Here is a 26,427-nt window from a genome sequence, read left to right as displayed (position 1 = left end):
ACACCAGCAGTTTTTATACTTTTTTGGTCTTAGTAACCCTTTACACTCTTAAAAATTGTTGGGGATCCCAAAGAGCTTTTGTTTTTGTGGCTGGTATCTATTAATATATCTCTTACTTACAGTATTAGCCATTAAAATAAATTTTAAAGTAACAAAAACTCATTTGTTAACACAGCATAGTTTTAGGTGAAAAGTATTCCAAAACAAAAGCAATTTTGATGATAAGACTGGTGTTTTACATTTTCGCAAATCTCTTTAATGTCTGGCCTGATAGATGACAGCTGAATTCTCATACTTGCTTTGTCATTCAGTATGTTGTGATACAGTGTTTTGTTGAAGTATATAAAGAAAATTAGTTCGCATATAGGTACATAGTTGGAAAAGGGAGAAGTATTGTGATAATCTTTTTAGATAATTGTAGGTATTCAGTATGACAAAATTAAGCAAATATAGTTTATTAAAGGTTAGCAATTATGTGGACTTAAAAATTCTGTCAGTGAACTTTTTAAGCTCTGTTCTGTTAAAATCCATTGGTGTAGGTTGCACATTGAATATTTTACCCATGGATGATTTTATAACATCAGGCATTGCTCATTTTTAAAATATTGGTATACTGAGTTACACAGGTCTATCAAATGTTGACGCATTTCATTATCAATATCAAAAATTTATATTCACTGATATTACTGCTGATCTTATTAGAAAGGCATTTACATTTGCTATGCTTTTAGTGTCGGATACAGGTTTTCCAACATTCTAATTTTTTGCTAGAAAACTCAAATTTTATCATTAACGACAAATACTGTCAGTTGTCTCCCTTGAAGGTGCTAGCCTCACTTTAACTTTTCAAGAAAATGTCTGCCACGCAGTCATGAATAACTAGTTGTTGGTTATTCTTTCAAGTAAAAATGGTGATGCATGAGAAAGTGATGATGTATTGTGGTTAGTTGAGCTTGCAGCTCAGTCTCACAAGTGCTGTTTCTCTAGATAACCCTTGTACTTTGGTATGCAACAGAAATATGTGTATTTTCCATCTTGTTATATAGAATATTACAAAGATGTGTACTTAAGAGGCTAGATTTAATAAAATTAACGTGCACTGCTTCATCAGAACATTCTTAAAGTGAAACTGGGTTTTTTTTTTTCTGTTAGTTTGTGGCAGTTAACAATACAGTGACCACTAGTATAATCTAGTACCAACTGCTTTGTTTCATGCTAAGGCACCAGCACTTTACCCACCATTGCTTTTTGTGGCGTTACTACAGGTGTCAACACAAATAAGGTCTTAGTAGTATTACAAAAGTAGTTTTCACTACACCATACACCTTGAAAGGGTCCTGGGGACCCCTAGGGCCTGTGGACCACACTTTGAAAGCTGCTTTAAAATTGCCAGAGATTTATATCTGTATTGCTAATTATAAATTCAGCAGTGGAAAATAATGAAAAATTGTTTCCATTTAAGAAAAACACAAGAATATCATGCCCTTTATGCTTTATTGGTAAGTTATAGCTTTTAAGTCTTGGAATAATCTTTAAGTGAAATTTAATAAAATTGTTGTCTCATGTACATACTAGAATTACTAGTCATTTTACATTAGCTCTGAATTCCATAGCAAGCAAATAATTCTAGTTTCATGATAAAGTTACTAGTTTAGAGTTAAATGTAAAAATCTTAGAACAGCAATAGTTCAATAAAATGACATTTCTCGGAGATGGTTATGATATTTTATAGAGTAAATCATTTACTAATTCCTAGTAATGCAGTTTGGGAAAGTGTTTCCTAAATTAATCAGTGAAATACTTTTCATTAATATTTATGTTATTTAATACAATACTCAGTACACTTTTGTGGCCTTGAATGCTACTTAATATTTGCTTATTTGATTTTAAAATTGGTTTTGGAATGTTCTCTGGTCAACTGGATTTCATAATCTGACCTTTGTCTTTTTAAAACATTTTAAAGGGCAAAACTCTGACAGCCATTGCGGTAATTCTTACCAACTTCCATGATGGTAAACCTCTTCCTATTGAAAGAATTAAAAAAAATCAACTGAAAAAGGTAAAGTATTAGTAAGTATGTTTCTCTGAAGTGTGGTTTATTGTAAAATCTTTTAATTTTGTCATTAAAAGATAACTGCCAAAAAATTGATAACATCCAATGTTTTCAGAGATGCGATGAATGGCCTCTTTCGTGCTCCTAAAAGTGAAAGTTGATACTACATTTGTGAGGGCAAATTGGTAATATGTATCAAGAGCCTTAAAAGTGTTTTTATAATCTTTGACTCAATAATGCCGTTTCAAAGAAACCATCTAAAGAAATTATCAGAAATGCCTTTTTTCCAAAGATATAAGTACAAATCTTTTTTCCCCAGCATTATTTTAAAGGCAGAAAAGAAACACCTCTCAATAAGGTAATGGTTAAATTATTTTATAGCCATAAAATTGAATATTAGCAAATACAAAATCCTATTTTTGAAGAATACTTAGTTTATATTTTTTAGTTAAAAAAACAAACAAAAAGGCCAGGTATGCATCTGTTTATAGAGCTTTAGTCCTCATTTTATAAATACATATTTATATATATCTAAATGTAGTCACATACATCGTATGTGCCAAATGTTAGTAGTGATAATTAGGTCCTAGTGATGAGAATATGGGTGACTGTTCTTGATAGTTAATTTATGTGTATTTATATGTATAGGATATATACACATAATATATTCACTTCCTAAGAGTTAAAAATGAATTAGTTTTATGGGAAAAATAAATGTTATTAGAGTGAAACAATTATTCTTCCTTCTTAGCTGATAGTCCAAAAAACTTAAAAGTAGCAAATAACTAAGCAAAAGGTATATGCAAAATATCTCTTTTTTGGACTTTTCTGTACTGCTGTTCCTCTAATTTTTTAGTTTTCAGAGAGGCTGCACATTGGTTTCATGCCACTGCTTACTGAAATCGTTTTATTAATTTCTGTACTTAGTTGCATTTTCTCCTTGAGAGTTTAACTCAGTTATTAATGTCTGAGATTCAGTTCCCTACCCCAAAGAGTCCAGTGCTTTATATCTTGTTCTTGCTACATTTGGTGGTTAAAACTAAGAGTAACACCTAAGACTACTTACAGCTTCACTGTCAGTTATCAGCTTAAAAATTATTGGGGCCAGCCGGGTGGTGGAGCAGTTTAGCTTGCACGTTCTGATGTGGCAGCCCGGGGTTCGCCAGTTCGGATCCCGGGTGCGGACATGGTACTGCTTGGCAAGCCATGCTGTGGTAGGCGTCCCACATATAAAGTAGAGGAAGTTGGGCACAGATGTTAGCTCAGGGCCAGACTTCCTCAGCAAAAAGAGGAGGATTGGCAGCAGATGTTAGCTCAGGGCTAATCTTCCTCAAAAAAAAAAAAAAAGAAAAGAAAAAGAAATTATCAATAAAGCTCCACCTGCCCTCCCCCGCCATGAGCCATGCATTTAAGGTGTTGTGTAGTGGGATGGTTTAGGATATTTAGTTTGCTACATTAGTTGAAATTGAGGCTGAAAAATGTGATTTCCAACTAAGAATTTATTGCAGTAAAAGTTCCATTATTTCAAATGGATTTAGATGTTCCATGTTTACAGAGTGAAATATCATTGATTTAAATTCTGTTAAATTGGAGCATGGTATGATTTTATAGGTTGGACTTCATAGAAAGTTTATCTTTGAACTCTGAAGGAAAAGCTGCTGAGCAAAATCATTTACTATAAAAGGCATAATGGTAAAGGAAATCCTTTATTTGTGGATAAACTTTTTTATTAGTTTTTGCATACTGTTTAAATGGTTTTACTCATTGAAGAAGACTGGGTAGAACATTTGATGAAAAGTAGTTTTAACATCAGTTTCTTAGAGCTAATGCTTTAAAAAGTTAATTTGGATGTTTCGTTTATTTAGACTCAGCATTAAAAGGGTATGTATCTTTTCAACTACATTTTTAGTATAACTAATGGAATTTTATTAAGATGTTTAAAGTTGTATTTTTTTAAAAACTAAAATCAAATATCCTTTATTAGCCCTAATTCTCAGCAAAATTTACTTTGTATTCCTGCCCACCTATTCTGAGCTCCAGTCTCAGGTTTTGATTCACTTTGAGGTTATGATGTCATCACGTATCTTTCTTTTTAAACTGGAAGATTAATTTAATTAAGCCCAATTTCATTTAACTTTCCTATCTATAGAATGAAATCTAGAATTAAAAATAAGATTGGAAGGATCCTGTGCTACTAGACTCAGTTAAAAATATTTTCACATGGAAATATAAAATTTACTTTTCAGAGAAGCTTTTTATTCATATATACGTTGGTGTGTTTTGAAACAAAGGGGTACACATGAAGGAAAAAGGAAGAAGTTAGGGTTGGCAGGAAAATCCCTGACAGAGTAAAAGGGCTTACTCTGGGACCTCTCCTATTACCTCTACCCACCCTGGGTAGAGAAAAAGGATGGCGGTGTCCACCTCATTAAAGATCTATTTTTTACTATGTAGGGCTTCCTGGTTTGAAAGTTTGTAGTCAGAAAGCTTTTTTTAATTCTAAAGTAGATCCCATTTTGTGAATATTTCTCACAGTAATTAATATGCCATTTATAATGCAGGTTTGCTTTTTGTATTCCTTTTGAAAGGGTAAAGACTGACTAGTTTTCTTTTTTGAGGTACCTCTGAAAAATATTTTAATCAATTTGTATATTTTTCGTTTTCACTTACTTCACCTCTCCCTGTTCCTCCAGAATGGGGTAGCAGTTTAAGGAGTCTTTATTATGTAAAGTAAAGCAATATAAAATCCATGCATTTTAAGTTTATTTAAAATTGACAGCAGTACTCTGTAAGAAATATACCTTTTCATCCAGGAATGTAGTGTTAATGATGAATCTATGAAACTTGGAGGAAACAATACCAGTGAAAAGACAGATGGACAAATTAAAGGTAAACTTTAATTTTGAACATGACACTATATTTGATTTAGATTTTTCCAGTTTAATGATGTAATTCCAGCTCCGTCTTTGTTCTATTCAAAAATTTTAGATCTCTTTTTCTAAAGAATATCATGAGAACTGGTAGGAAAAATATCATTAAGGAGGTGATGATGGAATTGGGTGGTAGTAGTACACCAGTTAGAGAAGCTGAGTATTAAGAGCATTTTTGGTTGAGAAAAAAATCCCTTGAAAGGGCAGTTAAAAAAAAACAAAGCATAGAACATATGTTGTTCTGGGACCTCAGAGTAGTTTATGGTGTTTGTTTATAATGTAATGTGCATGGATAACAGCCAGTCAGGATAGAAAGATAGGTTAGAGCCAAATTCTGAAGTCAGAGGAGAAATGAAAAGAAATTTCTAGATTTAGCAGTCAATATGGCTGGATTTAGCAGTTCACAAAAATTAATTGCTGAACATTGGTTAGAGCAGAGCAGAACTTAAAATATTTTAGGGTAAGAATAGTAGGTGACGAATTGGGAATAAAAAGGTAGGAAAATTGGGATTTTGTAGAAGATACCTGATTTTTCTTTTTGTAAAGTTAAGTAGGTCATCTGCTGGGAGTAAAAGGAGTTACGAATCTAGACGAAGGATCCATTGTAGCATAGATCATTCTGGTGAGTGGGTAGCAAGGCTGTGTGATAGGTAAAAGAGTTGGTAAGTGATACAAGGTGACAGCTGAGATTTGAAAATGTAAATTTATAATACCACCTATTTATTGTTCACTTTTTTACAACAGCTCTCAGCTGCCTTGGTACAGTAGGAAATTCAGCTAGTGTGGGGATTGGCTGGATGACTACAGGGAAAGACTGGGTAAAAAAAATTGAAGGTACTTTTAGTGAGGAAGTACTAGATTAGGAAATAAGTAGTAGCTTGCTGATTGAAAGAACAGAAGTAAAGATATTAAGAAAGTTGAACTACTGAGTTGGAAAACTAGGGTTTTAAGAAGGACACTGATCGTCTAAGACAATTTACTAATACTTTATGTTTTTCCTTTTCTTTGAAATGGAAGGCTCTAGATGTAGTGGAGAACCCAGTATTTCAGATGTCAAGGGAAAGAATAAATATCCCAAGTCAGAATTGTCTGGTTCACGCCCCAAAAGGTAAACTCTGTTCTGGTTTGATTGTGTGTAATATGTTTGTTTAAAGTCTTTCTCCATTTTCTTATATGTAGGAGAGAGAGAGGTAAGTGACCATTACATCTGTTCATAGTTCTTTCAAATAGATTCTTTTAGTTGAAACTGCCAAAATCTCTGTGACTTAGGCAGGTAGGCTGTTCTCATTTTATAGGTGAAGAAAAGTAATATTAATCTATAAAAGAAGTGAATTGGCAATTTTCAATCACTTGTCTTTCTACCACTTTTTTCCTGTTTCTTTGACATAGTAACTAAGTTCTAGCTCCCTGGGTTTTTTCTTTTTGTTGAGACTTAAGAGTTTTATTTATGACTTTGAAGAGATGAAATCTGATGGATATTTATGGGATGACTTGACAGAAGCACTCTTTGCTCATCTCAGTTTTTTCTCATTTCTCCTTTAGTGAAAATAAGATAAAGTTATTAGTGGAGAGTATTATATTAACAAATTTAGTTAATTTGAATAAATCCCATAATGCTCGTCTGATCTCAACTTGAATCTATTAACTTTATAAATTTCATTTATCCTCTGAAGTAGATCTAAATACTTGGCTTTTGTTGTATTATATTGTACACCATCAGTATCTCTAGGTGTCACCTCAAACCTGAACCTGTTAGCTATTTGCCAACAGAGATCTCAAAACTGGGGCTTGTTAATTGTTGTCTGTTGTTAATACCTTTGTGAACTAATCACAAACTCAGGACTCTTCAGTTTTCCTTTTATGTAGATCTCAACCGTTAGAACTGACCATAAACTTTGGGTAGCAGAGCACTGTTAGGTGGACCAGATCAGATTAAAGGACGTGGAAGTAGTAATAGTGAGGACAGGGAGAAGCTAATAACAACAACCAACACATATATGACTAATACATATACACTTACTGTGCAACAGGCACTATTTTAGGGGCTTTGCATGCAGTAACATCTTTTATCCTATGAAGTGGATTGTATTTTTATTCCTATTTTCCAGGTGAGGGAACTGAGGCATAGAAGAATATTAGGTGACTTGCCTGAAGTCATGTAACTAATAAGTGGTGGAATAGGGATTTGAATCTAGACAGTCTGACTCCAGAGTTCATTCTACTTAGCTTGACCTCTGTACTGTACGGTTTATATTTTTCATTGTGAAAGAATTATACTTCTGCCTCTTAAGGGTTTATTTCATTATCTTGGATGGAAGTGTTTTTGATAAGAGTCATTTCTTTTTCTAGTTTTATGTAAGTGTTTGAGTATTGAACTGATTACTATTTTTAGAATAATTTACTTTTTCAAATTTAGTATAATAGTAGTGGTACTGCATTTTGTGTAGTAAATGCATCTGGTTATGAACATAAGATGGTTTTAGCAAATCCGACTTTAATTTGTCAAATAAAAAGTTACACTTGAAATTTTTTTTAGGCAAGACAAAAGCATTTGTTGTATTGTATTTAATAAATGTTTATATCTCATTTTGCTTTGAGTTGATAAAAAATCCGTGTTTACTTAATTTTAGAAGAAAAACTGCCATCCAGTACACTGAAAGCAGCGATTCAGAGGAAATTGAAACAAGTGAATTGCCGCAGAAAATGAAAGGTAATATGAAATGGATTTGATTTGATGATGTTCCTATATTCTGATTTCCCAGTGTGACCATTTTTATGTTTGGTTTTATTTTTAGGCAAACTGAAAAATGCGCAGTCAGAGACTAAAAGCAGACTAAAAGGTAGGTATATACATCTCGGTATCCAAATCTATACTTAGAGGTTATTAAAGTAAAACCCTAGAGATTTGTATTTCCCTAGCTTGGAATTCTTTAGTAATAGATCTTAAATTTGCTGTTTACATTTGAACTTCATGGAGCTTACCAAGGGTGTTAAATGAATGACGCAAATTGAAAGAATAGTTTCAAATTAAAATCTAAGAGAAAATATTTAAACCAACTTTAAACAAAATTTTCTACTACTTGTAAAATGACTTCACTAAAACTTTATTCATATATGTATAAATTTAATCACACAAGGGGAGTGGGAATGCTTTCTTGGCAATACTATTATTGTTAGTTCGAATTGTCATACAATTGTGGAAATAATCAGTGAATATCTTTACTTTTTTCTTTGTCTTTAAAACATACTCTTGCTTTTCCTTTAAATCAGATCATATTGTATTTCTCTTAGTTGAGAAGTTGTATTGTGTTTGAAAAATAACTCATCACCACTGACTGATCTGAAAATTTGGCAGCCTCATCATGAGAAGTCAGACTCCTGTTTGCTTGAAAAAAGTTCTTCCACCTGGAGGCCAGATCACTTTGCATATGGCTGCTCCTGCTTTTACGTCTCTTCCTCAAGAGAATCATGAGTTTATCATGAATGACTACATTCCTTCTCTGAGCTGGAAAGATAGGCTTAGTGTCACAAGAGGCAATTTTGGTTACCAGATACTAGTTTATTTTTACTTAATAATATAAGCTCTTAAGATAGTGTGGAAGAGGTATTCTGTTTCCTATCCTCAGAAAGTACCTGCACCTAAGCACAGGAGAGAATTAGTTTTTAATATCTTAATGATTCTGTGGTTTTTATGACAGGATCTTCTAAAGTTAAAGAAGATGCAGAGTTTGCATGTGCACTTACTTCATCTACTCCTGCAACAAAAAAGAAGATGTTGAAAAAGGGTCAGTACATCTGCTGGTTTTTTAGCTTTTGTTTTGTTTGTTTTTTTCTGTTTTTCACTGGAAAAAATTTTAAATGACAAAAGTTATAAAACCATATTACAAGAAGTTTGGAAAGTAGAGAAAAGAAAAAATACATAATCCCATTTTTTAAAAAGTACATTTTGATGTGTTTTTCTTCTAGTACCTTTTCCTAGTCTGTGTTTTAGTTAGGTGAAAAATATGATGGGAGGAGGTCACTTACTCATCTGAGAAGCAGAAGTTCCTTTAGTGAAGGCACAGAGCAATTTATGACTGCTTTAAAACTTAACTTAATTTGGATTAATTTAAATTATAATATAAGGATTTAATTCTTAGTATGAGTAGAATATGCTTTTTACTTAAGAATGTTACTGATCTTTAGTAATTTTATATTTTGTAATTCATGGGAAAACAGCACTGCTTTCAGAGTCTGAATATTTGAGATGGAATGAGATTGAACTAGGAGGAGATCTGGAACAAGTTATTATGTCTCTACACCTTAGTCTCCGTTTTACATGTTGGGGATATAGCAGATGAAAGTCTGTTTACATGGAGCTATGTCTAATGATGGGGGAAACAAAATAAACAAGTAAACATGATTTTAAATAATAAGTGTTGTGAAGAAAACAAAGGAGGCCTGTTTAAGAAGATGGTATTTCAGCTAGCATAGATTTAGGATAAGGAGATAACTTTTGGTCTAAGAATTGGACAATTAGGAATAGAAAACATAGGCATTTCAGATAGATTACTCTTGATCCTTATTTTAGAAATTTTAAGAACTTTAGAACTTTCAGTTGGGAGAATTGGAATAGAATTAGAATTGACATAGAATTAAGTTCACACACAAGACTGTCCCTTTCTCTTGCAGAAAACGTAACTGTAACACGAGAAAAACTTAAAAAGTTATAGCTGTGACAAAACCAAAAACATACTTCTAGAAGAGAAGCAGAATAGAAACAGAAATCATTGAGTGGAGATGGAAGCCATATCTTGTGGTAGATAGTGATTTCTTAAATAAGACACAAAAAGTCATAAGGAAAAGATTGATTAAATTCTACAAGATTTTAAATTTCTGTGTATCAAAAGGCACCATAAACAAAGTGAAAAATGATAAAGCCATCTGAAGAGGATACTTGTGAGAAGTAACTTATAAAGGATTGGTATCTAGAATATTGGTAAATATTGGTAAAGAACCCTCTACAAATCAGTTAGAAAAAGACCACCCAATAGGAGAAGAGCCACTAAGAATACAGTCATGCACCACATAACGACATTTCGGTCAGTGATGGACTGTGTGGTGGCGGTCCCATAAGATTAGTACTCTGTAGCCTAGGTATATAGTATTCTGTACCATCTAGATGTGTGTAAATACACTCTGAATTTCTCACAACAGTGAAGTCATGTAATGCTGCATTTCTCAGCACATGCCCTTTGTTAAGTGGTGCATGACTGGACTGTATAGTCCACAGAAAGAAAACCTAAATAACCAGCACACATAGGAAAAGATATGCAGACTTCAATCATTGGGGAAATGCAAATTAAAGGAATAGTGAGACACCATCTCACCCATCATGTTTACAGAGATTTAAAAATTCTCACAGTGCCAAATAGACGCAAGGTTATGCAGTAACAGGAACTCTCATTGTGGATGGGAGTGTAACTTACCATGGAAAACAACTAGGCCAAATATAATGAAGCTAAAGATGAATCACCTAGAACTCTGTATAAATATGTACAAGGAGACATGAAAAAATAGTTTTCATTGCCACATTATTTTAGTGAAATATTAGAAATAATGTAAATACTATCCAATAGGGAAATGGAAAATGAAATTAGTGTGTCTTTGCTGACATAGGCTGCCTGAGTGTCCTCGCAACATGGCACCTGGCTTCCCCTAGAGGAAGCAATCAGAGAGAAAAGCAGAGAGAGAAGGAGAGAGCAGATAAGACAGAAGCTGCATCTTTTATAACTTAATCTTATGAATGACATACCATCACTTCTGCCACATCCTATTGGTCACACAGACTGACTCTAGTAGAGTGTGGGAGGGCATTACACAAGGTTGTGACTGTCAGGAAGTGGATATCGTTAGGGGCCATCTCACAGTCTGGCTACCACATTAATTATGGTACAGATTCAGAAAACTACATAAAACAATGTTCATTTCAATGAATAACTATGAATAACTTAATGAATATTAGGAGATATTCTAAATGTCCTTCTTGTGTCCTCTCCCAGTCACAATCCTCTACCTCCCCCCATAAATAATCAATATCTGGATTTTTAGTTGTTCAAAGTGGCAGGGTAAAATCTAGTTCCTGTTACTTTGTCAGGGTGGGAAACAGAAGTCCATCTACTTCATTTTAATTCTGCCTGATTTCTCTTTTTGTTGAGGCACATTATTGTTATCTCTTTATTTATTTCATATATATTCAGAAAAAAACAGCTAAAGGCTGTGTCACTGATTCATTGTTTTAGGAGCATCTGCAGTGGAGGGTTCAAAGAAAACTGATGTTGAAGAGAGACCAAGAACAACACTCATCATCTGTCCACTTTCTGTGTTAAGCAATTGGATTGTAAGTCTTCACAGCCCTTTAAAATGTGATATAATTTATATTTGGCACATGCGGTAAAAAGTACTCTGTTAAAGAGTCATTCATTGGGAGATAGATGTTTGGTCATGCACTTTATATCTAAGTTCAAGTAATCGTTAGGTGAATTGGAGTTATATGTGCTAAATTGAAGTAGTTTTCTTTGAAGATTTATAGTAGAGAAAGAAACATGACTAATTGCTATCATAAGATTTGGTTTATACTTCTGCCTCTGCCATTTCTGTCCCCCAAAGTAGGAAAGGTATATAATTTAAGACTTTACCGTATTTATAAATTGTTGGAACGTCTTTTCTAAGAACCCCACTAACAATAACTTCTGTTTTTATAACAACTTGTAACATTTAGTGAGCTCCTGTGTGCTCATTTTTTTCCTTAACCTCTTTTCATAGATTTTCTTATTTAATCCGCACAACTATTATTCTCATTTTCTAGGTGACCAAATTGAAACACAGAGAAATTAAGTAACTTGCCTAGGGTCATCCGGCTAATAAATGATGGAGCTAGGATAAAGTCTCCAACATTCTGACTTAGCTATGCTTTTAAGGTTACCCACCAGAAAATTATTTTTTTTCTACCCTTCGAGATTGCTTTTCTGTTCTAAAACATTACAGTGGAATGGAACTTCTTTATGTATTATGTGTAAGGAGCAGCTTGGTTCTGTTTCCTTTCCAGTTTGAGCTTCAAGCTGCATGTTATAATGAAACAGTGGCTATTCGAAGCACTGTGAACATAAAGACCACTGGATGTGAAATTCCATTCTTGCCACCTCCAAGGTTATTTGCCTGTCTCCCAGCCTTTCCTTCTCTAATGTCAGAGGTAAAAGAGGTCCTCCTCTTTGTAAGAGACCCATACCTTAGCCTATACATTGGATTCCATCTCTTTGCGCTTTTGAATTTTATCTGTTACTTTTTCATGGCCTGGTTATGCAGTCTCTCCCCACTAGCTCTTTCATGAGACATACTCAGAACTTTTTCACTTTTAAATACCTTCTCTTGACTAGGTCTGACCTTTAAGTTGCTACTTTTCTGCTTTCCTTCACTGTAGTACCTCTTGGGGTTTACTTTTCACTTCTTGCTTTTACGTACTCCTTAACTCATTGTAATCTGGCTTCTGCCACCATTTCTCTAAATTGCATTAGAAAAGATAAGTAGTTATTGTCTAATTGTCAAATTCCATGACCTCTTTAATTTCTTTTTGACTTTTATGTAGCCTTGCCTTCTTTGACTCTTATCTTTTTATTCTAAGTTTTTGGTGTATGTATTTAAAAAAATTTATATCTTCTCCTGATGAGTGTGTCATTTTTCCTCTTAGGACTAGAATGAGTTAGTTCTCTTGCTGTTTTTTTCATTCCAACAAAACTGTGCTCTTTCTTTTGATGTGTGGTCCATTGTGGGAAGGGCAGTACATGGGTACTTGAATGGCAGTTAATGGGGTGAGGTTTATAAGTATTAATGGAGGTATGTGTAGAACTGTGATTCTTTCAGAGCTTGGGGTTGTGGATATGTATTTTAAAAATGGGTAATCAGTATTTCATTATAATTTTGTATTGGAAAAAGAACAAAAGTTTTGGTAATATAAATGTCAGAAAGGAAACCTTGGCAAAATCTTGCCTACTTGAGGTTGTGAAAAACTGATTTTTAAAGGGATGAGGGATGGGTGGGCATATAGGAATTCCTGGTCAAGAATTAGAATTTTGTAATCTCTCAACACACAGCTCTCTTCCTAGCACCCAAATAAATGACCTAGCACCCTAATGAGCGGGCTAGAACTACCTTATCTTCCCTTCCTTGTTTCAAAACATGGAGAAGAATCCAGTTAAGGGAGTAGGGTACCAATCCTGCTCCACCATATACTTTTTCGGGATATTTAGGCAAGTTTACTTATTCCTCCCAATGGAAAATGAAATAATATTAGCACCTATTTCATACACATACACACCTGCATGCACACAACCTAGCATGGTTACTAGAACCTCTATTATTACAGTTTTCTTTCTCCGGAAAAGTTAACTGTCTTCTGTTTCAGGTCTCATCCTTCCACAAATATGCTCTGTTCCATTTCAAGGCAACCATTGATTCAGTCTTCTCATACTGAATTCTGTATCCTTCCTTTTTCCAACAGATTTCTTGATAAAATTCTTTGCATTTTCACCTTCAGTCTCTCATTTTATCCTCTCTTCTCTGTATTTTTGCCTTTACTGTTTCAGGTTTTTTTCTCTCTTTGGCCTACACTACAGTTTTTGCTCCCATCCTCTGTAGAAATTGTCTTTGTGAACGTCTTCAGTGACCTCATGGTTGCCATGTCCAGTCAGTTCCCTTTTTCTCTTCCTCTGCCCTGACTTTGTTTCCCTTTTATTGCTTTCTGTTAGGTCTTATTTTCTAAGCCATCTTAAATCTTTTTGTAAAGAGAAGGAATGAACATAAATTGCAAATTAAAAAATCGATCATGTATTCCTTTTTGAGACTTTGATATCTTTTGGACCCCTTCCAAATTTTGTTTGCTACCCCAACTTTCTGGCCACTGTTTTTCTCCACCTCTATTTTTCTCTCGTGGTTCCTGTTTAGTCTGCCTTTTTTCCCGCCTCCTTAAAAGCATGGCTTTTTTTTTAAAGTGTTAGGATAATTTTCATGAGATCTCTATTTACTCATCAAGATTCAAGAATTTCAAGTTTGCCACATTTGCTTTATTTTTTTCTTTGCTGGAATATTCTGAATCATATTCCAGACATCATGTCATATCTCCCAATCAAGGCATAAGCCTGCTCTTTAAATATTGGTATTCTGTGGGCTCTGTCCCTCACCTTCTTTTTTCATTGTCCGTGTTCTCCTTAGAAAATCTGATTCATTCCTGTAGCTTCACGTACTATCTGCTGATAATTTTAAAATCCATATCTACACTTGCATTACAGGCCAGTATTTAAATTTTCCTAGTATACTTCTCCTGTCAGATATTCTATAGTGACCAAAAATCTTTTAAGTGTCTGAAATGATAATACATACTCATTATCTCTTTCTCATGTTTATACCTGCTTTCACCTTCTTTTTAAAAATTTCCGGGGGCCAGCCCGGTGGGGCAGTGGTTAAGTTCGCACAGTCCGCTTCTCAGCGGCCTGGGGTTTGCCGTTTCGGATCCCGGGTGCGGACATGGCACCGCTTGGCACACCATGCTGTGGTAGGCATCCCACATGTAAAGTGGAGGAAGATGGGCATGGATGTGCACTCAGGGCCAGTCTTCCTCAGCAAAAAGAGGAGGACTGGCAGGGCTAATCTTCCTCAAAAAAAAAGAAATTCCCTATATCTTTATCTCACAGTTCTTCTAGGCAGTCATTTTAAGTATCAGAGGCTTCTTTATCTTTTCCCTTTTCTTCATATCCCATATTTAATTAGTCCTTAAGTCCCATCAGTCCCTTCTTCCAAATGTCTTTCTTTCATACCTGTTCTTTCCATTCTGTTGTTACTTCTGCCATTTTGATCTAGGGCTTTATTATCTCTCACCTAATAGTTTCCCAGCTGTTTCTCCCTGTTGTCTCTCCAATTTAATCATGATATTTTTTTCTTCTCAGAATTTCCAGGATCTGTTGTTTTCATGATTAAAACAACAACAGCAGCCACCACCTCAAGTTTTTTAAACTGATCATGTCCTCAAGGAGGGCAAGATCAGGTTTTGTTTTTCTTTTTAGCTGTACTACCCTTCTGGTTGATACCTGGCAAATAGGCCTGTAATAAATGAGTGAAAGTGGATATTGTACTTGAATCTTTGCCTACACTGTTGATAATATTGGTTGCTTTTCTTTTACTGTTTAATTTTGATATTATTAAATCTGCTAACTAACTGGAAGCATTAAAGATCCATTTTGTTAAAATACTAAATTTTTAAAAAACTAATTTTACTGTTTTGTTTAAAAAGCTTGGTTGTTTTTTCCTCCTAAAAATGAAGTGGCTGCTCATTGATAGGGCCAGGCAAAATTCACATAATGTATTATTACTGTGTATATGTCAGTTTTCCTGACAGTAAAATAATAATTAGTATTATTATCATTGTTATTTTTGTTTAGGCTCCAGGAAACTTGATTTTATGCACTTTTAGTATTTTGATTTATGACACTATTGCCAGGAGAGAGCTTTTTATACACATATTAAACCTGACGCCAATCTGCTTATTATTCAAAATATTTCTAATTTTCTTTTAGGACCAATTTGGGCAACATATAAAATCAGATGTGCACTTGAATTTTTATGTTTATTATGGTCCTGATCGTATTAGAGACCCGGCGTTGCTTTCAAAACAGGATATTGTTTTGACTACATATAACATTTTAACTCATGACTATGGAGTAAGTATGCTGATACTGAAGAGGTTTTCAAAAGTCGAATTTAAGAAATATGCTTCAGGTTTCTAAAGTGTTCTAAAATTCAGGCTTTATACTCTTCCTTTTTTTCTTTCTAAATGCTTAATATTTAGGAAATAAATAGGAAATTGTTTTTTAATGTTTGACAAAAACAGTTGAACTTTCTTTACATAATAATTGAGGAATATTTTCCTTTTATAACATTTGAAGTTAAAATTTTAAATTTGAATTGTAACTAAATGTATTTAGCAATTTGTAAATGAATTGTTTTCTTACTATTCCAGATTATTTTCTATCAATGATTTTCTTAATGATTATCTCAGCTTAAAAATAAGGTTTTTTCTAGGTCAAATTCCTGAGTTTTCCAGTTCATTTAGAAGTCTAATTGTTGTTTGCCTATAATTTCAGTTACAGTGTTTTTCAAAATACCATATTGTAAAAATTTCAGTCTTCTGGTAAGAGCATTAGCTTTTACGTAAAAGTAATTGTTATATTCAAATAATTCTTAAAACTGACAATTTTTATATTACCACTCTGTTTTAATCTGCAGCAGAATAGCTCAGTATATTGAACCCAGATCTTAGTAGAGAGCTATACTGCCTAGGTTTGAGTGCTAGCTCTTCTCCCACTTCCTAGCTGTGGTATTTTGAGCAACGTATTTCAGACCTTGTTGCTTTGATTTTCTTATCTGTAAAAGAAGGTGTAATAATAATACTTTTATGAGCTTGTGAACGTTCAGTGATTTAATGTATGTAGTACTTAAAGCAGTACCTATGACATAGTAAGTGTTGATGTTAAAGAATAATAATGACTTGTATTATTTATCAAGTTACATAAAGCACTATTTTACTTTCCTGTGTTTTTAATTCATATGAAACATTTATTTCAGACTAAAGGTGATAGTCCATTACATAGCATAAGGTGGCTAAGAGTGATCCTGGATGAAGGACATGCCATACGAAATCCAAATGCTCAGCAGACAAAAGCTGTACTTGATTTAGAAGCAGAAAGGAGATGGGTATTGACAGGTAATGATAGTTGTTATGCTTTTTAGAAAATTAATTCCCAAATAGAAATCATTAAATAAGTTAATGAAGTAACTTTGTAAACTTCGAGTGGATAGAAAGTCTGTCCCAAAATTAATCAGAGAAATCATTTAATAAAATATTTTGTTCTTCATAATTGCCCATGATATAGCAACATTTAAACTATAGTTAGTTTATGGAAAAATCTTGATTTCATAGATCTACTTCCCATCTTAGAGCCTGTTAGCTACTCATGACACCTTTACCAGAAGATGGGGAAGAGAATATAAACTCAGATTAGTTTTTTCCTTCTTGCTAGTGTTGCTTTTTTAAAAATCAAATAAGCAAATGTTCTTGATAAGGGGAAAGTTGAATCTACTGTGGTCTCTTTATTAGTATGGCAAATGAGAGCTAAAAATTAGAGCAAAACTATATTTTGAGATTGTCTATATGTTTAACAAGGGATTATCATCACAGCTTGATAGTAGGTCTGCCTAGTACAGAGCACCCATTTTCACTTGTCTCCTCTGATTGGGCCAGATGGGTATTGTGATTGGGTACTCTGGTTACAGAGTCTTAATAGTTTCCTGTTATTTTTAGGTACTCCCATCCAGAATTCTTTAAAGGACTTGTGGTCTCTTCTTTCCTTTTTAAAACTTAAACCATTTCTTGATAGAGAATGGTGGCATAGAACAATACAGCGTCCTGTAACAATGGGAGATGAAGGAGGACTTAGGTAAGTAATTTCATGATAACTGATTAATATTAGTTACAAATAACTTAGCAGCTTGAACCAGTTGCCACTTTCATTACTATTTTAACTTGATTGTTGACTTTTGTCTCAAAAAAGTGTTTACAGCTTAATATCTTTGACTCTCAGAACCTAGTGAGTCTTGTTTGGAGAGAAAGATTTCTAACTACCACTAAAACATAAACCCTCTCTTCCCCTTATTTTGGTTAAACTGACAGGAAAGGCAGAGCTTTATGGTTTGTGTGTGTTGCTTTTATCCCTGAAACTGCCATTAATAGATTAATAAGCAGTGACAGGAAAAACTATATGCTCTGAGGATCCAGTATGCACTAAGTTTTTATAACTTTTGTATAGCTTTATATAGTGGTAATTGAATGATATGTACAGTGGCATCAACAGGAATTTTTTATAATGAGAAAGTTGTTTCTGGTGGAGACAAATAAATAAAATTCAACGTGTGACAGCCATTTTGCAACGTACTAGGCTAATGTGGTTTCAGTTTTTTGCCTAGAGCAGTGCGTTTCAAATAGAGGGTTTGGGATCCATTAGCGGGTTGTGAAATCATTATAAAGATGGCAGCTAGCATTATAGCTGTTCATTAAAGAAAATGAAATAGAGTGGAAGACTTAAGAAAATAGCAGACTGCATAGCACATAGTAAGTATTGTTTTGTGAAACGTCTGTTTCTGTTATATTTGTATGTGTTCGTGTAAGCGTTTGCTGGTTGGAGTAAAATGTGTGTCTCACTGTGAGTGATAGTGAAAAATGTTCAGAAGCCACTAACCTAATTTGCAGAACTATCTACTTAGATTCCTCAGAACCAACTATTTAAATTCTAATTTAAGAAACTGTTTCTGTGTCAGTGTTGGGAAAAACGTTTTCTTAAAGAATTGATATGCCTCTTTTTTTTCTGATATTGAGGAGGGAGTGTAAAGGTTATAGAACCTAAAAGGCATTTCTCCCTCTTCTGAATTGTCACGTCACAGGGTTTTTTTTTTTTTTTGGCACTTGTTACTTAATAAAAATTATTTATGTACTTTGATTTTCATGTTGCTGAAAAAAACTTTTTGAAGGTAAGATCTTACTCAGATTTATATTTTTATGATGTTTAGTATAATGCCTTGTACTTAATAGGTGCTTATTAAGAATTTGAGTGTTGAATATTGGGTGATGTAGTTGACAGAGTTGAGAGGTAAAAAGATTAGTGATTGAAATAAAAATGGGGAGAAGAGCTTAAGAAAAACAAGGACAGGATAAAAGAAGATTAAATTATGACAGATATTGAATTGAGGGCAAATTTGAATGCATTTGTTGGTATAATTTTCTGTTTGTAGAATTTGTCTGTAATGATCAGATTGGATAAAATGCCAAATACAGAATCTTTTTAAAAAAAACTTTACTAACATTCTAAAACAGTAATACATTAAAATAGTTTTTTCTTCTTGTTGAATCAACTTATATGGAAATAAAAAGTTATGTAATTATTTGTTTTATTTTGACTAGGCGTTTACAGTCCCTAATTAAAAATATTACACTTAGAAGAACAAAGACAAGCAAAATTAAAGGAAAACCTGTTTTGGAGTTACCAGAACGTAAAGTGTTTATTCAGCACATTACACTTTCAGATGAAGAGAGGAAGATTTATCAGTCTGTGAAAAATGAAGGCAGAGCTACTATTGGAAGGTATGGAGAAAACCATTTTAGAAAATAATTTTTTTCCCATTTAATTGAATACCATTTTTTAGATATGTTAGCAATGAAGTCTAAAGTATACTGAAAGATAGTTTGCTTCTTTAGTTATTTAAACTACTTTTTAGAAATTAATAGTTGAAGTGAATGAAATAATAAGCCAGCCCGTCAGTCTTTCCTTAAGTTAGGAAAGAATTAAAAGTTTACATGAAATGGCAAGTTCTGAATTGCTAGTCAGAAGACCTTTCTTGCTTCTATTTCTGGCTCTGTGTCATGGGAGTAGATAAAAAATTGAAAGAAGTATATATATATGGAAAGACCATAATCCTATTAAGAACCAGAACTTTGGGTAATGTCCGTATTTAAGAAATAGGAAATTAAAGAGAAGCCACTGTAGGAGATTCTATCAAGGGAAGAATTATGAAGAAAGTAGAGAAAATCGTTACAGAATCCCAGGAAAGATGGCATAATCAAGAAAGAGGGAATGGTCAGTAGTGTTACATAGTACAGACTTAGAAAATGCTCTTTAATTTGGTGATTCAGAGGTTACTGGTGCAAACTCTCAGAATGGTTTCATCAGAATAATGAGGTATGTAGCCAGATTGTAGGAGGTAGGGGGCTTGCAAAGTAGCAGCAGCCCCAGGGAGACCATTTTTCACGAAGTTTGTCTTTGAAAGGAAGAAAAAAGTGAGACTGGTAGGTAGGATTGATAGTTGCTTGCTAGATCAACTTTTTGATGATTTTATTTGGGGAGCTGCCTTGAGAGGATGAGAACATGGAAGAGGCTACAGATACAAAAGAATAAAGCAAATTGGTGGAAAAAAGTGAAGCCTAGTGTGGGGGTAAATAATGTCAAAAGTACAATCCGTGAATATGAGATGAAGGTGTCTAAGGTGAGCAAGGTGGTGGGAAGTTGACCAGGGTAGACTGGATTTGTAGCCATCGTAGAAAGGTCAGGTTTTTAAGAGTGGTAGAGAGCCTTCATGTGGTATTGGATATAGGCAGAAGTTAAATCAATATGACTTTCCGACAACACGTGGAAATCTGGGAATTCGAGCTGATGAAGTAGATTAAAAAGATTGGGGATTGGTAGAAGGTGAGAAATTCTAGTCCAAGCAAGAGCATAGTTGATGTGAATGCCCATAGGAACCAGAAGGAGTGGGAGACAGATGAAGGCAGAACAGGACTGAGAAAATAGGGGAAGCTTCAAGACATAAGAACTTTAGTGAAGCACAAAGCAGGGTAAATAGGAATTAGAATGAGAAAGTTTGTTCTAAGCAAGAGATTTCAGAGTCAGAATCTTGCAGGGGTGATTGAAAGTTCATATTCTTTCAACCAAACTTTATTAAGTGCCTGTGTGCCAGGCAGTGTTATACACATTGGGATACAGTAGAGTAAAATGGACAAAAGTCTCTGCCCTTGAGTTTATATTTCAATGGGAGGAAATAGACCAAAAAAAATTTAAATTTTATGGGAAAAAAGCAAAGCAGGAAAAGGGGATAGAGAGTGCTGAAGCTGTTTTAGTAGGGTATTTAGGGAAGACCTCACTGAGAAGGTGATATGTGGGAAAAGATCTAAAGGAGATAGGGGTTGAGGGGTATTTGGAGGCAGAGAAGAGCAAGTGTAAAGGCAGTGAGTTGGGAGCATACCTGGTAAGCTTTGAAGAGCAGCACAGAGGCAAGTATGGCTGGATAAGATGAGCAAGATGAGAAATAGTGATGTCAGAAATATTGGAGTAGGAGGGGATGATGATTTTGTAAGGCATTGTGGCATATTTCAAAGACTTTGGTTTTTACTTTTTATGAGATTGGAAACCTTTGAAGGATTTTGAGCCAAGAGAGTGACATAATCTTATTTATATTTTAAAAGGATCACTGGCTGCTGTGTTCAGGTTTAGATTGTAGGAGTAAGGGCATAAATAAGGAGAACAGTGGCAATAATCAAAGTAAGAGATGGTGTGGTAGTAGTGATGAAGGAGGTGAGAAATGGCTGGATTCTGTTATGTTTTGAAGGTAGAGCCAACAGAACTTGCATATTGGTATTGTATGGAATGTGAGAGAGAAGAGTCAAAGATAACTCCAGGGTTTTTCACATGAGTTACTAGAAGGATGGAATTACCATTTGCAGAAATACGGCTATGGGAAGAGCACAGTTTTTTCAGGCAATATCAGGAACTCAGTTTTGGGCACATTGTGCGATGTGTGAGATTTCTAAGTGGAGATGTTGCATATTTAGTTGGATGTGCAGTTAGAGTTCATGGGACTGTTCTTGGTTTGATATATAAATTTGAGTCATCTGTGTGTAAGTAGTCATTAAAGCCACGAGACTGGATGAGATCGTGGAGAGAGGGAGTGAAGTTAGTGAGGAGGTCTAACAAAGAAGACAGGGGCGGCTGGTGGGCTGGGAGGAGGGCTCTACTCCAGTATCTGGCACTCAAAAGAGATTTCTTAACCTGAACTGCTGATTGTCAGTGTTAAGAAGTGACTGTGCCGGGGAATAATTAGACTGTTGGTAAAGGTTGTTCTATTTGAAAAGGTTGAAAAAGAATAATTTTATTGTGAAACTTCTCAGAGAAGAAATATGTTGTTTTAAAAGTATTCTTTTTAGTAGGTTGAGCACTTGCTAGGTGTTATGCATTCATCGAAGTGCTTTTTGTGTGTTACATATTAATTCACAACAATGATATTAAGTCAGTACACTGATTATCCCACATTTTACAGATGACGAATCTGAGGCACAGAGCAGTTAGGGAACTTGTGCTATGTATGTCACACAGCTAATGAATGACAGCTGGTTTTTAAACTCAGACAGTTTGGTTCTAGAGCTTGTAAATTTAACCTTTGTATTACAGTGCCTATTCCTTGCATTCTTGAGTATTTAGAAGTATTTATTGACGTAATACTATTACTAATAATAACAGCAGATATCTATTTGTCTGTCTGTCTATGGATCACTTACCATAGTCCAGGCACTATTCTAAATGCTTTGCATATACTAACTTTTTTAACACAACAGTCCTCTGTGAGGTATGTATTATTACTGTGCCACTGCTACAGCTGAGGGAAACTCAAGACACAGGTTAAGAAACCTGCCCAAGATTTTATAGTTAATTGACAGAGCCAGGTTTTGGACTCAGACAGTCTCGCTCTTAGAGTCTGTGCTCTTCACCGTTAGGCTATATTTCTTCTATCGCCTTAATACTTAGCTGTCAGATTTTTGCCTTAGTTTATAATTTTTGAATCACCTCTTCTTCCTTCAGAACCTGTACTCATTGTTCTACTATATTTTATATTGAATGCTTCTGTGGAAAACTCTGATTTTATTTAAATTTTTTGTTAAAGTCCAGCAGTTTGACCAGGACCTCTCTCTGTTGATTTTTTTCTGGAACGTGTGGTAACATTTAAATCTGTGAACTCTAGGCACTTTCTGCCCACCTTTCCTGGAAAGTTTTCTTTAAATACTGTTTTCTGTTCCAGTATTTTATTTCTCTCCTTGTATATGTTTTTGTTTTCCATGGGTATCATTTTATTCTAATCCTTTACATCTTTCTGTTTAATTTTGCTTTTCTCTATCCTGTTTCCCACATTCTTTCCTGTGTTTTGATCAGTGGCTTGTCTCTTTTATACTGGTTTCAATGTGGCTTTCATTTCTCTGATGGTTTACTTTTCTCTTTCATGCTGTTGAGCTCATCTTTCATCTCTGCATTGTTCTGCCATACCTTTTCAAAGCTCTTTGTCTCTACTTTAAGCTATTGTGTTTTTTTTTTAGTAGGGATTGTTTTATTTAGTGGTGTTAAATCATGGCAGTATCCTTGGTCATAATTTTTATTTGCTGTATGACAACATTTTTCTTTCGCTACCATTTGTTTCCTCCCTTGTTCTTTCCTGGTTATTATTTTTTGAATGCCTTGAGTTTTTTCTGGACTAGCTATTTGCAAGAGAATCATGAGAAGGAGGAGGGATCATAGCTGTGTCCCAGACTAACAGGAAATATCCCTATTTAGTTGTGACTCAGGGTTACAGGTGAGTTCTTTCAGGTTTTACTTGTGCTCATATAACAGAGATCAGAAACTTTAGGATTCCTTACAGTGTAGAATGTTGTGCCCATAGTCTTCTGAAAACATAGTAGGTCCGTGTGTTTCCTTATTCAGCTTGCCTTCCTTCCTTCCTGGTGTAAAACTTGTCCAGGGAAATTCAAACCACCAGCTATACACCTGGTTTTTGCACATGAGAGATTTTGATTTTTCCCCTCAGGACATGCCATCTATTTTGAATCATTGTGCTCTAGTAGATCTGTTTGAAATCTGTGGTCATATCTCTCAGTATCTTCCTATCTGACTTTTACTGCAGGTGGCAGCAGTTTCTCATATATTTTGCTTTATCGTTACAAATCTCTTCTGGTTTCATTAAAGATAGAGTTTGCTGTTCTGTTTTCCGTTCTTGTTTTGAAGTGATTTCCAGAGACGAGGAGAACAGTGCTGTTTTTATTCCACTGTTTTAGAATAGGAAGTGTTATTGTCTAGAGGCCCTCATAATACTAACATTTTTATCTTTAGGTATTTTAATGAAGGGACTGTCCTTGCACACTATGCAGATGTCCTGGGTCTTCTGCTTAGATTGCGGCAGATTTGTTGTCACACTCACCTTCTTACAAGTGCAGTGTCTTCCAGTGGTCCTTCAGGTGAGTAAATATAAATTTACACCATTATAGATATTAGAGATATTTCAATCAGAATGAGAACTTTTTCATATGGGCTAAATTTAGTTTATTTGTTAAATGGACATTGTTTTTAGTATAGCATTCAACTGGAAATATACCCAAGAATCTCTTACCAATGAAATGGAATATTAATGAGGTCTTCCAGTGTTTCGAGTGATAGATGCTCTTAGATGAAAGATTCAAATTGTATCTGCCTTTTATTCTGTGGTAGTACATGTAGATTGCGTTATAATGATGTTTTCCTATAGTGTATATATGTGGTTTTTTTGAAAAATTATTTTATTGAGGTCATACTGGTTTATAATATTGTAATTTCAGATGTACATTCTTATATATCAGTTTCTGTATAGACTGCATTGTGCTCACCACCAACAGTCTAGTTTTTATCTGTCACCATACAGATAGGCCCCTTTACCTCTTTCGCCCATACTGCTCTCCACCCTCTTACCCTCTGGTAACCACTAATCTGTTCTCTTTATCCATGTTTGTGTTTGTGTTCCACATGTAAGTGAAATCATTTGGGGGTTGTCTTTCTCTGGCTTGTTTCACTTAACATAATATCCTCAAGGTTCATCCATGTTGTTGCAAATGGGACAATTTTGCCTTTTTAATGGCTGAGTAGTATTCCATTTGTGTATATATGCCACATTTTCTCTATCCATTTATCAGTCGGGTGCTTGGGTTGATTCCACGTCTTGGCTATTGTGAATACTGCTGCAACGAACATGGGAGTGCATAGATCTTCTTGCATTGTTGATTTCATGTTCTTTGGATAAATACCCAGTAGTGGCATAGCTGGGTTGTATGGTATTTCTATTTTTAATTTTTTGAGAAATCTCCATACTGTTTTCCATAGTGGCTGCACCAGGTTGCATTCCCATCAGCAGTGTATGAGGGTTTCCCCTTTTCTCCTCATCCTCTCCAACATTTAATTATTTCTCGTCTTGTTAATTATAGCCATTCTGACATGTGTGAGGTGATATCTCATTGTGGTTTTGATTTGCATTTCCCTAATAATTAGCGATGTTGAACATCTTTTCATGTGCCTGTTGGCCATCTGTATCTTTTTGGGAAAATGTCTGTTCATATCCTCTGCCCATTTTTTGATGGGTTGTTTGTCTTTTTGTTATTGAGTTGTGTGAGTTCTTTATATATTTTGGAAATTAACCCCTTATTGGATATACAATTTGTAAATATTTTCTCCCATTTTGGTGGGTTGTCTTTTCCTTTTGTTCATGATTTCTTTGCCTTGCAGACTTTGTCTGATGTAGTCCTATTTGTGTATTTTTCCTTGTTTGCCTTGCCTGAGTAGACATGGTATTCAGAAAGATGCTGCTAAGACTGCTGTCAAAGAGTGTACTGCCTGTATTTTCTTCTAGGAGTTTTATGGTTTCAGGTATTATATTGAAGTCTTTAATACATTTTGAGTTAATTTTTGTGTATGGTGTAAAATAATGGTCTATTTTCATTCCTTTGCATGTGGCCGTCCAGTTTTCCCAACAACATTTATTGAAGAGACTTTCCTTTCTCCATTATATGTCCTTGGTTCCTTTGTCAAAGATTACCTATCTGTAGAGGTGTGGTTTTATTTCTGGGCTTTCAATTCTGTTCCATTGATCTGTGTGTTTGTTTTTGTGCCAGTACCATGCCGTTTTGATTACTATAGCTTTGTAGTATATTTTGAAGTCCGGGACTGTGATGCCTCCAGCTTTGTTCTTTTTTCTCAGGATTGCTTTGGCTATTCAAGGTCTTTTGTTGTTCCATATAAATTTTAGGATTCTTTGTTCTGTTTCCATGAAGAATGTCATTGGAATTCTGATTGGGATTGCATTGAATCTGTAGATTACTTTAGGTAATATGGACATTTTAACTATGTTTATTCTTCCAATCCATGTGCATGCAATGTCTTTCCATTTCTGTATGTCTTTGATTTCTTCCAACAATGTTTTATAGTTTTCAGTGTGTAGGTTTCACCTCCTTGGTTAAACTTATTCCTAGATAGTTTATTATTTTTGTTGTGATTGTAAATGGGATTGTATTAACTTTTCTTTCTGCTAGTTCATTGTTAGTGTATAGAAGTGCAACTGAGTTTTGTAGTTGATTTTGTACCCTGCCACTTTGCTGTAGTTGTTGATTATCTCTAATAGCTTTCTGGTGGATTCTTTAGGGTTTTCTGTATATAGAATCATGTCATCCACAAACAGCCATAGTTTTACTTCTTCCTTTCCAATTTGGATACCTTTTATTTCTTTTTCTTGCTTAATGGCTGTGGCCAAAACCTCCAGTACTATGTTGAATAGGAATGGTGAGAGTGGGCACCCTTGTCTTGTTCCTGCTCTCAGAGGGATGGCTTTCAGTTTTTCACTGTTAGATATGATGTTGGCTGAGGGTTTGTCATATATGGCCTTTATTATGTTGAGGTACTTTCCTTCTATACCCATTTTATTGAGAGTTTTTTTTTTTAATCATAAAAGGATGTTGGATCTTGTCAGATGCCT

At 34.5% G+C, this 26,427-nt stretch overlaps 1 protein-coding gene across 6 annotated transcripts in view; it reads left to right on the top strand.

Moving 5' to 3' along the window:
- HLTF (helicase like transcription factor) overlaps window positions 1-26,427 on the top strand; it is a 55,606-nt gene that overhangs the window by 13,816 nt on the left and 15,363 nt on the right. For all 6 annotated transcript variants that reach the window (XM_014838541.3, XM_014838542.3, XM_070493625.1 and 3 more), the window contains exons 8-19: window positions 1,964-2,059; window positions 4,867-4,942; window positions 6,001-6,091; window positions 7,614-7,693; window positions 7,779-7,823; window positions 8,682-8,768; window positions 11,265-11,362; window positions 15,588-15,731; window positions 16,636-16,774; window positions 17,372-17,507; window positions 19,025-19,204; window positions 23,766-23,890. In XM_014838541.3, the coding sequence (XP_014694027.1) occupies window positions 1,964-2,059; window positions 4,867-4,942; window positions 6,001-6,091; window positions 7,614-7,693; window positions 7,779-7,823; window positions 8,682-8,768; window positions 11,265-11,362; window positions 15,588-15,731; window positions 16,636-16,774; window positions 17,372-17,507; window positions 19,025-19,204; window positions 23,766-23,890 (1,297 nt within the window). The remainder of the gene's footprint in view (window positions 1-1,963; window positions 2,060-4,866; window positions 4,943-6,000; window positions 6,092-7,613; window positions 7,694-7,778; window positions 7,824-8,681; window positions 8,769-11,264; window positions 11,363-15,587; window positions 15,732-16,635; window positions 16,775-17,371; window positions 17,508-19,024; window positions 19,205-23,765; window positions 23,891-26,427) is intronic.

Source organism: Equus asinus, chromosome 21 (genome assembly GCF_041296235.1).
Source record: "Equus asinus isolate D_3611 breed Donkey chromosome 21, EquAss-T2T_v2, whole genome shotgun sequence".
In the NCBI taxonomy this organism is placed as follows: domain Eukaryota; kingdom Metazoa; phylum Chordata; class Mammalia; order Perissodactyla; family Equidae; genus Equus; species Equus asinus.
Note: the sequence above shows the minus strand (reverse complement) of the source record. Positions and strands in the feature narration are given on the sequence as shown.